Source organism: Clupea harengus, chromosome 23, assembly GCF_900700415.2.
Source record: "Clupea harengus chromosome 23, Ch_v2.0.2, whole genome shotgun sequence".
Classification (NCBI taxonomy): Eukaryota; Metazoa; Chordata; class Actinopteri; order Clupeiformes; family Clupeidae; genus Clupea; species Clupea harengus.
In genome coordinates this window covers 7,953,643-7,974,776 of record NC_045174.1, presented here as the reverse complement: position 1 = coordinate 7,974,776, position 21,134 = coordinate 7,953,643, and the positions used below count along the sequence as shown (strand labels likewise).

At 46.0% G+C, this 21,134-nt stretch overlaps 1 protein-coding gene across 1 annotated transcript in view; it reads left to right on the top strand.

Annotated features, from left to right (window-relative positions):
- Window positions 1-21,134, top strand: part of spag9b (sperm associated antigen 9b) — a 52,314-nt gene that overhangs the window by 6,274 nt on the left and 24,906 nt on the right. The window contains exons 2-5 of the mRNA XM_042703199.1: window positions 7,184-7,304; window positions 10,522-10,592; window positions 10,886-10,977; window positions 17,736-17,886. Of these exons, the coding sequence (XP_042559133.1) occupies window positions 7,184-7,304; window positions 10,522-10,592; window positions 10,886-10,977; window positions 17,736-17,886 (435 nt within the window). The remainder of the gene's footprint in view (window positions 1-7,183; window positions 7,305-10,521; window positions 10,593-10,885; window positions 10,978-17,735; window positions 17,887-21,134) is intronic.

Sequence of the window (21,134 nt, the reverse complement as noted above, 5' to 3'; positions counted from 1 at the left end):
TTTTGGAGACTACTGAATGAACTACAGAAACTCGTGTGTATTTGTGAGGGTTCTGGAGATGGGTGGGGGAGAATGACATAAATACCCTGAAATGGAGTCTGTCAATTCCATTAGAGGAATTTGCAGTCAGTTTCAGATGCTGGACAGAGAGCAACAGGGTCTGTGGTGCCAACCATAGGATGAACACAAGAGTTCCGGAGATTTCTTTGAAGCAGTGAAACATGTAAACCAAAATGATTAATGTTAATGTATAGGCCTGTGAGGTTAATACATTTGCCTTTTCTGCCTGAAAAGTTATGACCTGTGCTGATCTTCGGCTTGACATTTGGATTGGTGTGAAACTCACACCAGGAGTGTTGGGAAAACAATTAATCGTCATGACCACCTTCAAACACAAACACAAACGAAATCACAACAGTAGCATGGTATCCTAATGAAGTTGTGTGACAACATCACCATGTGCTTCCCAATTTAGACTTAGCTGGTTGTCCTGTTAGCTTTGTCATCCTAGAAAGCAACAGTTCTTGAGCAGATCAGCGACTGCTGCCCCTCTATATAATAGAGAACTCTCCTCTTTTAACTGGAAACATTCCAATGCATATAGTCATATAACCTACATTCAATAGTCATGTAACCTACATCTCAAGTCAGCTGAGAACATACATCCAGTACCTTTATGTTAAGCTTAGTCCCAATTAACACACTTTGCTAGCTTTATACATTCCTGAAACTGAAATGGCTCTTTCTAAGGAAACCTTTTACTTACATCTGATTTACACATACACACAGGCACTTAAGTGAATGAATGCAAAAACCACAGTAGTATATTGGGTAGAAATATTCTTTTGTGAAATGAATAGAAATCATCGAGAAGAGATGAAAATGAGCCTTTCGAATAGACCATGAAGAACTGGTACATTTACATTTACATTACATTTAGTCATTTAGCAGGAGCTTTTGTCCAAAGCGACGTACAAGGGAGAGAACAGTCAAGCTAAGAGCAATAAAATACCTGGTGTAACAATAAATACTACTTTACATAAGAAATACAAAAACGACCTAGAAAGGAAAAAGAAGTGCAGGAATGTAACTGCTGAAGTGCAAGTTAAGCACTAGGGTGTAACATTTGCCCTTACAAGAGCAGAACCAGCAAGCACTCTGTAGGCAAGCATAAGTGACTTGAACTTAATGCGAGCAGCTACCGGCAGCCAGTGGAGCTCAATGAGTGACAATAGTAGCAGGCACTGGCAGATGCAATCAGTTGTTCATGAACTTGTATCGAGGTAAAGAGCACATTCAGCCCCGTGGTTGACTCATTTTTGTGCCACTTAAAAAGCTCTCTGTGGCGTCAGACTAAACGTACTGTTGACCTTTTAAAGGACTGACTGACTTTCGTTTAAAAAAAATCTTCAGTGTCACGACTGTAATCCTTCTTAGAGGTCGTTAAGGTGAAACCAGTCCCCAAATGTGAAAATCTGGTATTAGTGTCATAAAATGTAATGTCTGTTGTTACACAACCCCAAATTTATGTAAGAACAAATTATACCCCCCAAACTACACAACCCCAGTTTCAACTGTTTTCATCGCTCGCTGCTTTAGTATCATCTGCCAGTGCACCGGGAGAGAAGAAGGGAATATTTACCCAGTCTAGACTTAATGGTAGTAGTGTCACACAACTACAAAGATGGAAATCGCATAAGGTAGTTTGGTATGGCTAGTGGTACTTTCGTCACTTTGACAGTCATGTCCGGGCTTTGTATTTCCTGACTTCACCGTGTTATTATTATGCCCTGGCCTGTTGACTAATCCTTGTCTGACTATGTGCAAAGCCATCTCTGCACTCAGGAGTCTCAGGAGTCTCAGGTCTCAGGAGTCCATCTACGTCCACCCTCTCCTTGTGGCCAGTATCATTGGTTAGTTTCTACGTAATGTGTTGATATTACTTTGAAGATTTTGTAATGACATAATAGCTTTTCACGCTGAAGTGTGTTTGTGGTCCCTCAGTGCCATAAGCTGGTTGCTTTAATTAAGGTATGCACAGGAAGCTTTTAGACCCAACCGCCCATTGATCCCAACCCTATCTGACCTTATCAACTCCAGATGCCTCTGAAAGTCCCAGAAATAAACCCCACCGTGCCAAATGGATTTTTAATGGATGTTACTTTGCGGGAGAGTTGCCAGAGTGTCCTCTCCATAGAAAAAAAAAATCAGTGGCTGAATGTGGGTCCCCACATGAAACAGCAGTCGGCTCGTCTCCTCTGCTGGGCCAATTCTCCTACTGGACAGCAGAGAGCTAAAGAAACGTTGGACAAGAAACAACGGGTCAACTGAAGACGCAGCAGTTCACTTAGAGAGGCCCGCCAATAGAGTGCCTATACAGTGTGGCTTCTGTGTGGTGGTCGGGGCACAATGGAGGCATTATGTGTGATTGGGAGAGTGGGAGCCTGGCGGCTGTGAGATGTTCCCCTCTCTCTCTCTCTCTCTCTCTCTCTTGCTCTCTCTCTCTCACTCTCTCGCTCTCTCTCTCTCTCGTCCTGTCATATGAGCCCAGTTGTCAGGGTCATATGATGGTGGGAACTGTGAGGGAAGATGATTGGGGAAAGAGATAGATAGATAGATAGATAGATGGATACTTTATTAATCCCAAGGGAAATTTAGGTCATCCAGTAGCTTATACACTTATGCACTTGTGCAACTCACAAACATATATACATAAATCACATACACATAGGGAGAACATGTTCACAGTGAGTGGGGTGTTTACAGATACAGGATAGATCTGACCCTATAGTACAGTGTGCATTGATTGTGACAGTGTTGATGTCCACAAGGAAAGTAGATAGTGTTCATGTGCTTGTGTGGATAGTGCAAACATAGAGTTCTTGTGCTTGTGTGTTTGTGGATAGTGCAAAGAGATATAAATAGTAAAGCCTGTGCAAGGGGCTAGTATAGCCAGTAAAGGGGATGGACAGTGGGATGGAATACAATGAGAAGAGAAGGGTATAGACTAGTTGCATATCTCTAGGGCTTATGCAGGCACATCATAACACCAAAGACATCTGAGATCTTCAGTGTCTTGATCAACAGGTAAAGATACTCCTTAACGAAACGCTTTGATTCATTGCTGTGGATATAAGGCAACAGGGCTCTTTACTCTGATCCTTGCCTGGGTAATTTGTTTGTTGGTTTTAACCCTCTTTATTGCCACCAATTTGCCATCACCTGATGTTTGACCAGCAAAAGTGAAAGAAAACCCTGGTTTCTGTCATGAGACATCAGCCTGATTTCTTCCCAGTCCGTCTCTTTTTTTTAGTTTTTTTCTCTCTCTTTTTCTTATCCCTCCTTACCTATTTAGGGGCTTGGAAATGACTGTAGGTCTCCAGGCCCTTGGCCTCACCATGCTAATGCTCTTATTAGATTTTTGCCCATGCACCTACCTTGTACAGTAGAAAGTCTGTGCCTTCTGCAGACGTGCTGAGCTCACTAATTGCCGATTGTCTGCCCCCCTTAATCCCGCAGTCTAGTCTTCTCCTGCTGTGAACTCACACAAACACAGGCTTATGCTTTCCCCCTTGAGGGACACGAAGGGGCTCGTGGTGGATAGATTTTGTACCATGTACAAGGGGAAGCACCCTTCACTGAATCTGTTTGATCGCACCACTCCTGGCTTGGACTTCAAGTGTTGACCAATGAGTTTGTTGCCCCTGACTTCCTCCAAATAAATGAGGGCACGTGAGGTGCATAATAGGATGTAGGGTAGGTCATCCTTTGAAAGCTGGATGTGGACAAAGGGGCTAATATACACCCTCTGAGATCACAGTGCAGACTGAGTTCTAACAAGTCAACCTGGAAGAACGAAGCCCACTTCAACCAGAGAGTCCATCAGTGACGGAGATGAATGAGCCTAGATAACCTCTGAGTGATTGACTGTTACTTGTGAGTCGTGGGGAATACAATCTTGAAAAGCACACATGAGTAGTTGTGTGTAGTGCAGGGTTTTGGTTTTGTCTGGCATTGTCCTTCAAGGTGATGTGTCAGTCATTGTCAGTCGGGATACTGAGATGAGAGAGGTCTTCTCTGCAGATCAAGGCTTCAGAAAAGTCATGTGAATGTCTTCCAAGTTTATAAACAGCAGGAGAGTGTTATGACAGGAGAGGAATATAACCATGTCATGGCAGAGGATTAAAACCCTAATGATGAGGCCTATTACTGTAGTGTGTGTGCTCCCAGCCTTGTCACTGAAACTGATGTACCGGTAACCTATTGGAAATTTACATGACACTTTTGTGACCGACTGCAGGAGTTATTGCTAGAGCTTTGCGGTGGCGGTATGAACAATGCATATAGTGTTCACAGCGCTAGAACAGTTCAAACTAAGGAGTGAAAAACAAATGCAAACAGTGCGGCCTTTCTGTGAGTTCTTGATGCTGTTGGGAGGTAGGGGTACGCCCGCAGTAAGAAGAGCATCTGTTCCGAGCCAAGCAAACACGATGACCTGAGTGTACCCCTGTTGGGGGCTGGAGGTCTGTAGTCATGTGGATGTTTGATGTGGATCTTTGCGTCAGAATTCTCCAAGGCACTGCTGCCTCGCAGGAGCCTCCCGTCATCAGACCGTCCTCCTGAGCAGACCCACAAAGCCTGTTTTTGTTTTATCTTTATCTCTGTCGAGTTTTATCTTTATCTCTGTCGAGTTTGGGCAGACGGGTCTGTAGGTCCTGTGAAAGACCAGATGGCAACATCATGTGAGAAGATGCACGTAGATGTGGATGTGACTTCTCTCTCTCCCACACCACACACACACACACACACACACACACACACACACACACACACACACACACACACACACACAGCCTGGTGGTAATGGATTCTAAATGCAAAGCCACAACGTAAAAAGTTTGTATGATGCAATATCATGATTGAGGTCGAAACCGTTTTTTAAGCTTCTTTTTCCCGTAACGTTGGTGGAGTGCGTCAGTGTGGGTGAGGCCTGTGTAATGCTGCACGTTAACATGGGACTTAATTATACTTAAGAAGATTAAACTCACAACTGCCTCAAGCCATTTTGAATCTGACTGCAGGTGTGTACACAGCAAACAGGTTTGCAAAGTCACAACACAGATTCATACAACACCTGAGGAGATCAGAGCCCTTTGCAGTTTGCACAGATTGACAGTTACTGAGGAATGTTTGAACCCCTGGGCAGTTATTAAATTTGATATATTTAAAGATAGGCTGGCAATGCATCGTTATCCCGCATCAGGTTGGTGCTTTGATAATGTAGCTGTTCGCTGGGCCACTCTAATGCTCCTCCAGTGGGTTATTAATGAATGTGGGCCACAAGCTTTATGAGAAGTAGCTCTTAGCGCTCCTCAGAGAGGACGTAGACGGAACACACACACACACACACACACACACACACACACACATAGATATATACGCACACACACATGCTGTGAGGGACCGAGGCGGCCACCCCACGTTGTGGGATGTGGGCTGACTAGAGTCGGTCGTAAAGTCGGAAAAAAACTGCAGGAGATGGTGGCTTTCCTATAAAAAAAATATATACTTATTTATTTGACAGTGGACTCTCTCCAGCAACCCCAAAACATTTACACAAAACAAACAAATGAAAAATGCAAACAGTACTCTCACAAACTAGGCTCACTATGCGTCTAAACACAGTGGTCACTTATCCTCTCAGCAGGTAAGTGCTCCCTCTCTCAAGCCCTCCCTTCTCAAGGAATGAGAACCCTTTAAATAAGCCGGCCACTTTGGGCTAAATCGACACCCTTTGGAGCCAACCATTGTAGTGGGGGAGCCCTCCCCACATTAGTACCCTGGATAACATGGTCGTAAAACACACATTACAAACATACATGCATAACACACTTCACATCAACCACCCCTCATGCCAACACTAGATTAAGAAGGCTATAAGGACAGGTGGCTAGTGAAATGCCCCTCTCCCGCTTTTGCAGGGCAATGTGTGTCCAATTCCACTCCAGGGCGAAGCGGTGAGAAGGGGGAAATTTCACACACACAAAGTTACACACACAAATGGGCCTATATTCTCATTTACACATTTGGAGGTGAAAACTCACCCAGCACCCAGCCCATTGGGTGTGGTGTAAGGTCAGCTGGCCGAGCAGTGAGCTCAGCTGATCTCTTACTCAGTGGCGGCGTGTGAGGCTGTGTTGCAGGACCACAGACTGGTCTGCGGTGATGTCAGCCTTAAAGATCCGCCCCATCTGCCGGCTCTCCCTCTATGAAAGGTCTCTATCCCAGAAAGCCTCTGGATTTGACTGTGGGCGAGGTGTGAGTAGGGCGAGGTCCACACTGGATGCTGAATCTCTGAGGGCCTGAGTCACTAAGTCACTAAGTCACACACACACACACACACACACACACACACACACACACACACACGTGGCTGAAGTCATCATGCATCTAAACCGCAGTCATCTCAACACCACAGACTTCTCTGGGCTGGGGAACTGCACTGGCAGAGTGAAGAGACTGGGCCCATTAATGTGACGGTGTAGTTTCCCCCATATTTGACGTACTTTGTAACAGCCCTGACCCCTCAAGGGCCTAAGCACATTTATCCCTTTGTGCTTTAATTGCATCTAGGGTGTTTGCTGGCCGAATTATTCATTCCACACAAACGCTAATCCGTCGTAATTCGCTAATCACACAACATGAAATGCAAACAGTAAACAATACCCGTCTAATAAGTCTTTTTGCACCGCATTTATTCATTCTCCCCCATTTAATGCACATGTGGAAAAAACATGCATTTGTGTTGAATAACGTATGCAATTGTCAGGTTGTTTCCAAAAATGCAATGATTTTGTGTGGTATTATTAATTTCTTCTTTTTGCGTCATGTGATTTACATGTACTCTTTGTTTGTGTTTCCAGTTGTTTTAGGGATGTGTGCATTATGACAGCACAGTATATTTGTAGTATAGGCATAACTACTGTATGTTCTCTGGTGTTTTATCAAAGGGGTGATGTAGTATTATGTATTGTGATGTGTGTCTGCTGTGTGGTGTCGTTGCAGAGGTACATTGAGTATGAGGACCTTCAGGCATAACTACTGTATGTTGCCTTGTGCTTTTTAAAAGAGGTGATGGTGTATTATGTATTGTCATGTGTGTCTGCTGTTTGTGTCGTTGCAGAGGTACATTGAGTATGAGGACCTTCAGGAGCAGGAGAGGAAGGATCTGCAGAGCCGCGTGCTGCTGCTGGAGGCCCAGCGCAGACAGAGCGAGCTCAAGTTCAAGAACTACGCCTACCAGAGTGAGTGCTGCTGACGCCTACACTCTTTCTGTCTCTCAAAAACACTCACACACACACACACACACTCTGATACACACTCTCTCTCATACAGTCACAGACACACACTCTCTGATACACACACACACTCACACACACACACACACACACACACACTCTGATACACACTCTCACACACACACACACTCTGATACACACTCACACTCTCTGATACACACACACACACTCTGATACACACTCTGATACACACACACACACAAACAAACTCTGACACACACACACTCCCTCTCTCCCTCTCTGACACACACAGACAAACACATATGTGCATACACACCAGACTCGCCACCATGGATTTTTATCATTCCTGCCTGCTGGCCATCCTGCCATATGTTCATCATTAGCGTGTTGCTGACCTGTGTCTAATGACGGTCGAAACGAGGAGGGGAACCTGATGGCAGCTTTCAGGCGTACAGATCGGGATGAACCGCCTGAGGTTTACCACAAGCCTCCATTTCAGAACCCAAATGCAGCATAAGCCCTTTATTCCCTGTGAAGTATAATAATGCTGCAAAGCTCAGGTCAGAAGTCAAAGCAACCACTGGCCCAAGTCATGATCATTAATCGGTTTGAAATGAGTCTCACTTACAGGTTTGTGTTCTAAATGAATCGATATTAATGTGTTCTTACTCACAGAAGCACAGTTGGGCAAGACTTTATTTATGTAGCTTTAACAGAATGCTTTGGGGTGTTGGCATGGTTTCTATAGCTTTACGTTAATGCTGTGGTCTGTTGTTATGGTTACTCCAGGTTTACATGAATGTTTTGGGTTCTTGGCATGCTTTCGCCTGACCTCCTGGCTACAGTGAGTTGGAAAACTAGTGGGGCTCTTAACCAGTTTGCCAATCAGCGAACCGCACTCACCTTGCCTGGCTCCATACAGATTGAACTCCTATGATGACACTCGTGAGTGTTAAAGCATGAGCTCAGGTTGACCTTCTGGACCAGGAATGATAATGTAGACCGTGTGGTTATGAAAAATGCATTGCACAACTTCAGTGTTGGCCTAACTATGTGCTACAAAGCACACACGCACACACACACAGACACAAAGACAAACACATGCACGCAGATAAAGTGAAACAGACAGATATCATTGAGTCGATACGCTCAGTAAATATCTGAGCACACTGAGCTTGTTCAACACAGGGGAGAGAAAAAGATAGCATTGCCTTTGGAATTCAGTGCAGCACTGAGGAGCATAGAGCCTGAGTGGGCTTCCACCTGCAGGCCTGTTGATCTCTCTCCACATGATGAGTGGATGACTGCGTTCTCTGTGCCAAGCGGAGCCGTAGGTAGGGCACGTCTTACGTAAGCCCGCGCCAACCCCTGCCCCTCTTCAGCAGGCATCACGCAGCCCGTTTACATTCTCACCATGCCCCGAGCAAGATGAGAGATTCCAGACCATACTGCTCGAATTGTCTCCTGTTGTCTTGTTCTCCTCCAGGATATTTATTATCCTCTAACTTTTAATTTGACTAATTTTGGCTCATTTGGCAGACTCTGTGCTCTCTCTCTCTCTCTTTTGTGTCCGTCTGGAGGCGCGGTCTCGCACGAGAGCTTTTGCACGCTTACTTTGTATGCATGCCACCTGGTGTTTCACGCCGGCGGTCTGACTTGGCCCTTTCATGCCGGATTCCGTTTTCACTGGGGCGAGCCTATTTTCACTCGCGTCTGAGGCCGAGCCTATATCTGGCTCCACGCTGGCTGTTTAATCTTGTTGCCACGGCGGTTCTTTCTCTGACCGCTGCTCGCTTCTGTTCCTGCTCTGTGATCTTTCGATATATTTATACCACTTCCCCGTGCTAGTTCCCTTTCCATTTTTTTTTTATGATGTACTGCTTAGTCATACTGTATTTTCCAGTGTCTCACTCTCTCACACACACACACACACATACATACGCGCACACACACTCCCACACACACACACACACACACATACATACGTACACACACACATACTGTACATACGTGCACACATACACATACATACGTACACACACACACACACATACATACGTGCACACACACACACATACATACGCACACACACACACATACATTCGCGCCCACACATACACTCTCCCACACTGTCTGAGCCCTCTGTTTTCCAACCGTATGTGTAGTTAAGCTAATAGAGCAGGCTGCTCACACCACCGAGGTCATGGGTTCATATCCTACAGAGCACACATACTGCATGCATACAGTGTAGGCTGTCTACATTGTAAGATGGTCTGGGTAAAAATATCTGTAAAATGAGTAAGTTAAGTATAAATAGCATTTGCTGGCTGCCTCACTTTGTGCGCTGGAACTCCTCCTATGGTCTGTTGCACACAATCCATAACTCAATAGTTCAGAGCGATCGATAATGCAGTTCATGCTCCAGTCATGTGAGTGGGAGGCTGGAAATCCCTCGGCCTATAAATAAACCTCAGAATCACAGCACTGGTAGTGTCCCAGGGATTGTGGTGAGGCCTGTGCAGCTCTCTGATAAAGTTTCACTTCACCCTCTCTCTCTCTGTCGCCTGTCGCTCTCTTTCTGTTTCGGTCTCTTATCAGACATCAGCATAATCCAAAGAAAACCGGTCCTTCCAACAAGCTTCTCTGTAGCACTGAACACCAGGGAGCTTCAGAGTCATGTCTGTTTAAAACAGCATTTTTTTTGGGTGCCAGTCAATATGGGTGAAATGACATGAATTCCAGTGGCCGTGTACATGATTACTAGATGAAAGCTGACAGCACCCTCTGAGGTCATGTTTAAGGTCATGTTTCACCCTCTGCTGCTGTCTCCAGTGGTTATCCCTGTCCCACTCATCACTCTGCCAGTGCCCTCAGTCTCCCAAGAGCTCTGTGCGTGGCACTGGGGACACCTAGTGGCCACTGTGCAGCAGTGCAACTATCAGTGCATGCAGATCACGTGTTCAAGCAGTTTTCTGTGCTTCTGCTGTCAATTATACATCCTTGGAAAGGAGTTTGAGGTGGTGCACAGCAAAGCCATTGTTACTTAAGCAGATCGATGTAACATGTACTGTAATATCCCTTGTGCAAATAACCATGCCTTGCAATACTGGCACTGCACCAGTTCACACAGTCCGTAATCACTTGCAATACTTAACACTTATTGCTATATGTGTCTTACGCAAAACTTCTTTCTGTCTTGCAGTTTCAAGATTGGAGGAGAGAGAGGCGGAACTTAAGAAGGAATACAATGCTCTCCACCAGAGACACACGGAGGTGAGGAATGCACTGTGGGAAATGTGTTTGTTTGTTTGTTTGTTTGTTTGTTTGTTTGTTTGTTTTGCATATGACCTGTTTGATCAGGTCATATGGCGTGTATGTGTTTACATAAAGAAATGCTCTGCCGAAAACGGAACATACAAAATGTGTTTATGGACGAACTTGTGGGTTAAAATGGTCACTGTAGTTGGCAATCAGTAATTAATATGTGATTTGGGATGAAGGGGTGACTTGGGTGTTGATCTGATGCTGATCAATGCTGATCAGGTTGTGCTGCATGTCTCCTTCAGATGATCCATAGCTACATGGAGCATTTGGAACGTACCAAAATTCAACAGATGGGGGTGGAGCCAGCAGAATCAGGCCCTGTAGGCAGAGTGCGGTAAGTAGAGACTATGATTATAGAGGCCGACGTGTGTCTTCCTCTCTGCAGGGGTACACATGGCATGTTGCTCAGAAAACCCTGCTTTGGGACGTCTCCATCTCTCATCGTCTCTACATGGCAGATCGTGACTGTGTGTTTGCTACAGAGACCCATAGCATGTGTGATTAGTTTGTTATTTTTGTCTTTTAATTGATGTGTTTGGCTTCTGCGCTCTTCTGTCGTTCACCCAATGATGACATCAGCGCAGATGGAAATAGTAGTCTCAAATTAAAGATGGCCGTCTCCACACTTACCCCTCATTTGCCACATCTAAGTGTTGAATCACCAGCCAGCCCTGCACAGTAGCGAGATGTGTGTCATACTTTTCATATGTTGGTTGGCGGTCCAGTGTTGGGTCTCTCAGCTGTGTGGCGCTAAGTGGAATTGAGTTATTAGACCTCACAATGAACTCATTAATGAGTTGTTTTTGTTTCAGCTTCTAAGTTAAGTATTTAAAGGTGTCTGTTAAAAGTTGTTGATATTTGAACTCAACAGCCAATTAAATACACCCCTCTCTTCAGTGCTCCTGAAGTAATGTTGTTGATTGACAGTAAAAGTGTATTGCTCAGTTCAAGCCTCTATGGTTGTGCCTCAATTCCAGAGCTAGAACAAAAAGTGTATTGGAGTATAATTGAAGCCTGCGCCTCTAACATTGAAATGATAACACATCGGCTGGCTGTAGGTGATACTACAGGTAAGGAACTGCTGTTCATTTGCATGTACATTCATTAAATATCAGATTATAGGCAATGACATATATATATATATATATACACGACCTAAGAATGAAATAAAAGTTTCTTGACTAAAGTGACACATCCTGTCTTGTTTACACTTGCATACTGAACAAGTGCTTATTGTAAAGTGCATTCAAGCCTACTACAGTTTATGCAGCGAGATGCACCCAATGAGTTACCTTACGCCACTGCTGGTGTTTCAGCATCTGGACCTTTGCCCATTCATACCACATGGGTGTCTGTGTTTGTGTATGTGTATGTGAATGCTTTAGGGCACCTGTTTGTGTGTGTGTGTGTGTGTGTGTGTGTATGCATGAGGACGCCTGTGTGTGTGTGTGTGTGTGTGTGTGTATGCATGAGGACGCCTGTGTGTGTGTGCATGAGGACACCTGTGTGTGTGTGTGTGTGTGTGTGTGTGTGTGTGTGTGTGTGTGTGTGTGTGTGTGTGTGTGTATTGCGTGCTCTCATTCAGATGCGTCTGTGTGCCCACATCTTGCCCACGGCTCCGTCTCCACTGGATGCTGAGCAGAATGTAGGTCAGGGAGCATCTTCTGCTCCCCACAGCGCAGGGAAGCGGATGATGAACCGAGCCGGAATGGTGTAAAGTAGAGAGAGAGAGAGGGATGAGGGAGACAGAGAGAGGATGTGAGAGCGGGTTAAGGCAGGGAGAGGGAGTCAGCCTATGTAAAAGAGAGACGGGGATAGAGTGAGTGGGGGTGGTCAGAGATGATGAGGGGAGAGAAGGGAAAAAAAAGAGTCTGGCAGAGCTCAGTTTGAGAAAATCCGCTTGGCGCTGTTAATGAAGTGGAGAGTGGTAGTGGTGCAGCTTCCTGCAGGGGGGACTCTGCCATCTGAGTGGCAGAGTGATGCCCAGACATGGTAGTGTGATGGGCGCAGGAGGAAAAGGAGTGGTGAGGAAGGTGCTGAGAACAGAACCTTGCCCCGCTGGCATCACTGGTGTGAATGACGGAGTCTGGTTGTTTTTGTCCAGGGGCGCGCTTTATGGAGTAAGGACACTCCCATGAGAATTCCAGAGAGACAAAGTATCTTTGCTCTACTGTTTGTGTCCCCCAACACCTAGGGTGTCTGTCCCAAAAGTGAAGCCATAAAGGACTTTTCCTTCCACTTTTGATGTGTAAAGGCTGCTTTAGGTTTTTGTTTGTGTTCCTGATGTGTGCGTGAACTGTGTGGTTTATTGATAACGCAATGGCTGCTGCCGGCTGAAAATAGTCTGTGTGTTTGTGGAGTGGATAGAAGCTGACTGTCCATCTGCTGGATTAGGGGATTAGTGGATTACTTTTGAAATTGTGACTCACTGACTGACTGACTCAAGCTAAGCTAGGTAGCAGCATGAAAGTAAACCTGTGGCATAGACATGGACTGTAGATACACATGTCTCCGCATGCATCTGAGGCTTCAGCCTTCATTGTATGGCCATTTAATGTAATGACAGCAGCCCTAAAGGCACGCATACAGTTCACAACATGGGCCTCAATGTTATATTTGTGTGAATTTGCATGAACCTGCACTTGCATAAACTTACCATTTTTGTTATTGTTATTTTATTACACTTGTAACTGAATAATTGTAGCCCTAATATCAAATAAATGACCTTGTCAGTGGTCAATTTTTTTATCCTGCAATAGTGTTTTTATCCTTGAATCTCGTCTGGGCAAGAGATTTAGGAATTGCCTTCCTTTTTTGGACTGACTGGAGTGAGAGGAGGATAAAGAATCAATTCACTACAGTAGCCCCGTCTCCCGCTCCCACGGTGGTTTAAGAGCGTCTTCTCCAGTGAGCAGGGCTAGGGGCGGGGGGGTAGTTTGGAATGAGCTGTTTGGGTGATGCTGCAGCGTAAGAGATGGAGAGAGAGAGCGAGAGTGAGAGTGAGAGAAAGAGAGTGAGAAAAGGAAAACAACAGAGGAGGGCAAGGGGGGAGCCAGCCGCATAGCAGTGAGGTGGCATCAGCCCTATTCATTATTCTGCCTGGCTCAAAAGAGAAAGAGCAGCTCCTCTGTGAAGAAAAGAGGGAGAGAGAGAGGAAGAGAAAGAGAGAGAGGGATCACAAAGCAGCAGGAGACAGCTGCTGCATCGCTGGTCCCCTAGTTTTCTCATCACTCTCTCTCCCTCACTCCCCTCCCTCAGGCAGGAGGGAGGCACGACGTCACCACTCTGAGCGCAACTGCAGCCTCACACACACACATACACACACTCTCTCTCGCACGCTCACCGGCACTCTTTCCCTCTCTGCCTCCCTCTCTTTCTCTCATATACATTCATCAGTACCCCCCACCCCCCCTCTCTCGCTCTCACACACACTTGCTCACCATCTCTCTCACGCACACACACAACACTTGGCACAGAGTCAGACACTGCTCCACGCGGTGGACTCTCCTCCTCTCCTCTCCGTACCTCGACTCCCGCTGCTAGTGCTCCTGCTCCTGCTGCTGCTGCTGCTGTGGAGGTTTACACAAGGCTGATGGGATTGTGCACGGGAGCGCGACAGCAGTGGACACTGGGCGGCCGATTCTAGCGACACACGGTTGTGACGGCAGCGTTAGCGGCGGTGGCGTCGTCGGCTCGGGGACGTCCTGCCGCGGCAGTGGTGGTGGCACGGGGACCATGAGCCCCGGCTGCATGCTGCTGCTGGTGTTTGGCTTCGTGGGCGGAGCGGTGGTGGTCAACTCGGCCGTGCTGGTGTCGCTCTCGGTGCTGCTGCTCGTGCACTACTCCGTCTCGGGCCGTCTGCCCGCCATCACACACTCCCTGCCCGGGATCAGCAGGTACGTCAGGAGAGGGAGTGGAGGGGAAGGAATGCAGGAGAGGAACGAGGTAGAGAACGAGAGGAATGTGTGGAGAGGAGGGGAGGGGAGGGGGTGGATAACTGAATGGAAGAGGGGTAGAGAAAATAGCAAGAAAGTCTTAACTAGAGTTGAAAGAGAGAGAGAAGTAAGTGAGTGAGAAAGGTGTGGTGGAAAGGAGGGAGAGAGTGTGTGAGGGAGAGGGGGGGGACTGTGTGTTTGGAGTGACTGTGTTACTGTGTGTGTGCTTCTGTTTTGCCTCCCTCCTGTCTCAGTCTCTGTCCCACTTCTCTCTCTACCTCTGCGCCACTCCGCTCTGTTCCTCTGGCGATGCACCCGCCCCCTCCCTCGCTTCTGTTTCTTGTTTGTTGTCTTCCCTCCACTCCCCTTTTCTATTTGTTTTGTTTACCATCTTGCCAGTGTGAGCATTCTCTCTCTCTCTCTCTCTCTGTCTCTGTCTATCTCTCTTTCTCTATGTCTGTACGGTAAATACAAAAGGTTAACCGGAGAAAGTGAGGACAGACATCACTCTTTTCCCACTGTCACAGCAGCATGCTAAACACGTGTGTGTGTGTGTGTGTGTGTGTGTGTGTGTGTGTGTGTGTGTGTGTGTGTGTGTGTGTGTGTGTGTGTGTGTGTGTGTGTGTGTGTGTGTGTGTGTGTGTGTGTGTGTGTGTGTGAGAAAGTTTCGATGCCTTTGCTGTTTGATCAGCCTTAATCAGTGTTGTAATGGCAGACTGTGTATTTATGGGAAGATGTTTTTGGGTATAAGGCTGTTTTAATGAGAGCCCTCTGTATCAGTCCAGGGCCTTCTCAGGCACAGTAGGTACTGCTGCTGTTGTTCAGCTGGACAGGCACACCGGTGGGTGATGGCTGACTGTTCTGTTCCCTAGCGTCCAAGAGCTGGTCTCCATGGGGATGGGCTCCCCATTGTTGTGGGCTTATTATTATGGGCTGTCTCATGCACGCAGCAGAATGCTGGCCTCTGCATTTGACATCCAGCTCTTCCCTTTCACCTCTGTCCTGTGAATTACTGTTTCAGGGGCCAGGCAACTAGGTGCAGACTGTCCTTGGCTTTATTTCGGGGACGTTTAACATTGGTTTTGTGAGCTGCCAGTCTTAAGGATGACATTTTTATGTGTAGTATGTGCAATGAATAACAATCAAGGTATGATTGATTGGGGTCCTCTCCTAGTCAGGGGCTGTTTCAACTTCAGATAATAGGGTCTTGGGCTGTATGTGTATTTGGGCAAAGAGTTTGGTGTTGTCTCTATAGTAATACTATTTGTCTTTCACACCCATTCAAACAGGGTGACAGCAAAGAGTTTAAAACGGAGAGCCACCAAGGGACTTGGCTTTAAGGCTGACACATCCAGCCAAGACAATTACTCAGACACCCGAGGTGAGAACTGGAGAACCGGAGAAGATTAGTCTCCTTTAGCGAACTGCTCTCGGAGGTCTTCAGGCAGGGAACAGAATTCTCCACAGTAGCATCCAGTTGGAGCCAGTCAGTAGAAGCCCAGTTTTACCTCAAATTTAGTTTGTTCTCATGCAAGAGAACAAGTTCTTTCTTATCGCTCATGTGATTTGAGACAGCTTGTCACATTCACCAGTTTGCTTCATGTAGACTTTTCCCTTGTTAACAGTCAAAGATAAGATGCTTTAGACTTGCCATTGGAGTCGATACACTGTATCTTGAGTTCTCGAAAGGCACTAATAGGTTGCAGTCCAACTGTGATTTGAAATACATCAATTAAAAAAACAGCACTATTACTATGTAGAGATTATCCTGTTTCAGATCAATCTTTGGTACGTTATGGGAAAGGTGTAATTGAAAAGTTTCTATTCTAAAGTGTATGACATGTCTGTCTGACCTTCTACCATTGCAATCTTGGACTGCCTTACTCTGGCAGGATTTTGCATATCAAACAATGTTTTCCTGTGATGTGACAGACCTCAGGTTATAGTGCTTGCTGTGCGAGAAATGTATTTCCATTCATTAGCTTTTATAACACGTATGCAAGGATTGACACTTCATTTATAATTTATTACCTCCACCCGCTGAGTGGGAAGTAGAATTTGATGGCCCATCCAAATTCCTTAGTGGATAAAATGTTCTGTAGTTCACAAACCGTTTTAACTACCTTTGCACCATGGCCTAAATATTTGATGTGAAAAATTGTTTGCAATCACCGGTGTTGTTTTAGTAACTCTCAGCCACTGCCGTCAGGGTACTGGTGATGCTGAGCTTCTGATGGATGTGTCAGGACACAGGGAATCAGTGATGTGACTGGTGCTGTGAATCTCCATTTATGATGTTGCAGTTGCAGTGTGCTAATTCTCACCTAACCTCTGACTGGGATAATCCAATCCCTACTCTTTGGTGGTGGGCCATGTGATCTTACACACACACACACACACACAAACACACACACAAACACACACACCACTGGCCTTGTAGTGACCTCGCCTCTGCCCAGCGTTCCCAACAGAATGTACAGTCAGCAAGTTCAGCTACGCAGCAGTGAATAGAGCTGAACCCTCACCACATTCACACCACCAGAGGTTATAAAGAAAGAGAGAGTCGGAGAGAAAGAAAGACTGAGAGAGAGAGACAGACAGAGAGAGACAGTCCAGGGGGAGCAAGTGATGGAGGAGAAAGCAAATCAGCCATCTACGTTTCTCTGTCTGCCAGCTCCAGGCAACAGCGAGGGCTTTGAAGTGAGGTGGCCGCTGCCTCTCCTCAACATTAATTCAAGAGGGAGAGGGGCAGCCTGGAGCTAAAAGCACATTAACTCAGGTTGTCATGGAGAAGCCCCGAGGGACATCAAAGTAAACAGAACATCTTGACCTGAGCGAAGAATTAGTGAATTACATATTGGTTAAAACATTTTAACTCAAAAAATCCAGTTTGTTTATAGATTTGTATTTTTGTAGATTCGTATTTGTTTATTGTTTGTAGATATCAGCGTAGAAAGTAATTGATTAATTGATCCATTGATCCATTATGATGTTCATTGATCCATATTGATGACCTCTTTTTTGATTTTCCTAATCATTATTTGCACACAGTTGTTGGCCCTAAGGCACACTCAATAAAGTTAATACCAAAGGTTTGTTGTTAGTGTTTACCTGGTATTAATAGGATGTTCATTTGCTCATGTCCTCTCCCTTGTAGAAAGGAACGTCCTGTTTCCCTGGGCATCTTTCCCCTGCCAGGGGGCGAGACCTTGACCCCTGACCTCCGGAGGGACATTGTGGAGACTCCAGAGACGGGCACCTGGAGACACAATAACGTGAGCCACCCGCGCTCCAACACCAGCCTCCAGGTGGGTAGTCCGGGCCTCTCTACCCGTAGGTGCTACATCATCTGCTGTCTGGCTTGTATGTTTCTCCCTTAGTCCACTACCCTCTTAGATGATAGATGTCTGGAAAATAATTTGATTTGATGGGTTTTTTCGTTCTTTTATGCCTCGCTGTCCTATTTCCAATTCTGAATAGCGCAACACCCCCCATACGGAAAGACCCATATTGAGAACAAACCTATAGCTGTGTATGAATGTGTATGTATGAAACGAGAGCTCAGCTCACCCCCTCAGTGTAGTCCCCCTGAACTATAGCAACCAGGAAGACTCCCCTAAACAGGCAAAGGACAGTCTGTATTCCGGCTCTTTCACGCTTCCAGGAAATGCACTCTGATCTCAACAAGCTCCTAATGGATTACGACATCAGTTTTTGCTCCCATTGAGTTTGTTCCCTCCTGCTCAAAGCCCCCTTCTGTGGGCATCGTATGTTTCAAAGACCCCCCCCCCCCCCCCCCTCCAGACCAGGATGTGCCAAGCCAGAGGAAGCCCTCTTTGGTGTGGGAGGCACTCTGAGACGTGCTCAGCATCCTTAAAGCGCCGTTTGAAAAGGCCACTCGGGCCCAGGGAAATGTGGTGCCAATTATGATCTCACGTGGCAACCTTCCTACCTACACTGAAGAGGCCCTCTGAGGTCACCGGCACTTTAGTGCCACCAAACATAAACGCTTAAAGACACCATTCATACCGGGGGGAAAAAAAGTTATCTTGCAATGGGTGACATTCCTTTTGTTAGTTTTCAGATAATTGCTGAAATTAGCAGACATGAATCAGTTGGAGGCACAGAGCCCATAGAGAGGAAAGAGTTGGGTTTTCCAGAGGAAGAAGTGGTTGAGTAGGACTACAGAGGGGTGAGGGATCGGCAAGGTCAAATCAAGTATAGGCCGATGCGTTGCCAAGGTCAAATCAAGTATAGGCCGATGCGTTGCCAAGGTCAAATCAAGTATAGGCCGATGCGTTGCCAAGGTCAAGTCAAGTATAGGCCGATGCATGTCTGGAGCGCCCCCTTTCCTGTAGAGACCACCTCTGTGTTGTCAGTGGAAACCACGGCGCCAGGCTCCCTCATGAATATTAAGTCAGATTAAGTATTTAACATGTTGGCGTAGCAGTGGGCCAGATGGACAGACCAACTGTTCCTCTCTGCTGTGAAGTGGCTGTGAAATCACACGCTCTCATCATCGTAGCTCCATTCAGGACGTGGTGAGAAGAATGTGAGCGCTCAGCGTTTCAGCAGCGCTTCATCTCCGCTTCGGTTCATGTCAGGTCTCCATGCACATGTGGAACATGCTTCATCATTCCTGTACTGTTATAGTAATTGCTCCCATGGACACATTTGGATACTCCGTGGCAGTTGAGTATTCAAATATTAAGCATAGAATGACGGGGCGACGTCTAGTCTGGAGCACACACACACACACACTTAAAGATCTATTACCAAGCCTGTGTCTGCCACACCGACACACCGACACACAGACACACCGACACACCGACACACCGACACACCGACACACAGACACACAGACACACAGACACACAGACACACAGACACACAGACACACAGACACACAGACACACAGACACACAGACACACAGACACACAGACACACAGACACACAGACACACAGACACACAGACACTAGTTCAGCTGTCTAGTTCGTGTTCGCAGCATTTGACAGCACACAGGAAGTTCCTGTCTTGTACATGATTAGGGATGAACTGCATGAGGAGCCGTGAAGAGCTGTAGATAAATTCAGAATGGCTCTAGATCATCAAAATACTAGTCTTCAGACTGTTCTTAGTATGTGGAAAAATATGGTGGATGTCAAAATCTCATCTATTACATTACTTTACTTCTTATTTTACTACTATCGTTGAACATGCCATAATGGCGCTTCATTCATTTAAATGCATTAGTTCCTCCTCATCTGCTGCATTTTTCAGTCTGCCAACGTTTGACCTACTTGAGCAGTTGCTACGGCTGGAGGAAAAGCCTATTTTTGTCTCTGAAGATTACATTGCATTTTCCTGCTGACGTCCTCCTCGTTATCAGCTGTGTTGTTTTCTGCCTAATTGCAAAAGAAGCATTTTTGCAGTGGTCTATTATTTACTTCGACAAAAAAGAGTGCAAGGAATTTGAAACCTTGGTCGGAACGATATTGCATGCATTACATGCATAAATACATACACAATATACACTGAATCATCTAGTTTTGGGGCATAGTTTGAATCATCAATTTCATGTAGGCAAACGTAGGACTGTGGGGGAGGTGTGTTTTTCTTCGGTATGTTTGGGGTTGGTCACCAGATAACCAGCTGCATTCAGGTTGGTCGGTCCGAGTCCCATACCCTCCCTCTCTGGTGGCACCACCTCAGGGGACTGGCGGCACAAAAGCCTCTTCACGGTGGACCACACACACACACACACACACACACACACACAGTCTCTCCTTTGTGCCTTGTTGTGACTCGACATTTTCTGAGCTATCCCCAGCCATCGGGTTTGACATCTCTTCCTCTGTAGTCCCAATGCCCCAGCGACATAACGCAACAGCATGAGTGCATCAGGTGGACCAGACCGACGTCAGCGGGGGCTGACTCCTAGTTGTAAGGGCTCCTATCAGGTGAGGCCAGCAAAGACCAAAATGTCAGGCCTGGGATTGGTGGAGTCAATGCTGCCATGGCAACAAGGAAAGTGAATGATACCAGCTTGTTGAAAGGGTACACTCCCATCGGGCACGGCTGTTTAAGATTGAGAGGGAAACGAAAACAAAGAGCGCATGTGTGTGAGTGTATGTGTGTCTGTGTGTGTGTGTGTGTGTGTGTTGGGGGTGGACGGTATGGACCAACATTTTTATCATGGTATTTTCAACTGTATTGATGGTATCGGGATTCGGTATTATACCACGGTATTTATCATCTAAAGTTCATACACTTAATACTATTCTATCTTTCCCGTAGCAAAAGCACCAAAGTTATGCATTTCAAAAGAATTTGTAAGTATTTAAAAAAAATATACAAATATCAAGAGAGGTATGAAAACCATTATTATTATTTTTTAACATTATCAACATGGTTTGGAGAGTTTCTCTAAATGAACAGTTAAAAGAAAACAGTATCATGATGAGGTCCCTAACTACAAGCACATTTACTTCTGGAAACATAATTTACAGACGATTTAGAAGACATAGGGCCCGAAATTTAATTCCATTTTATTC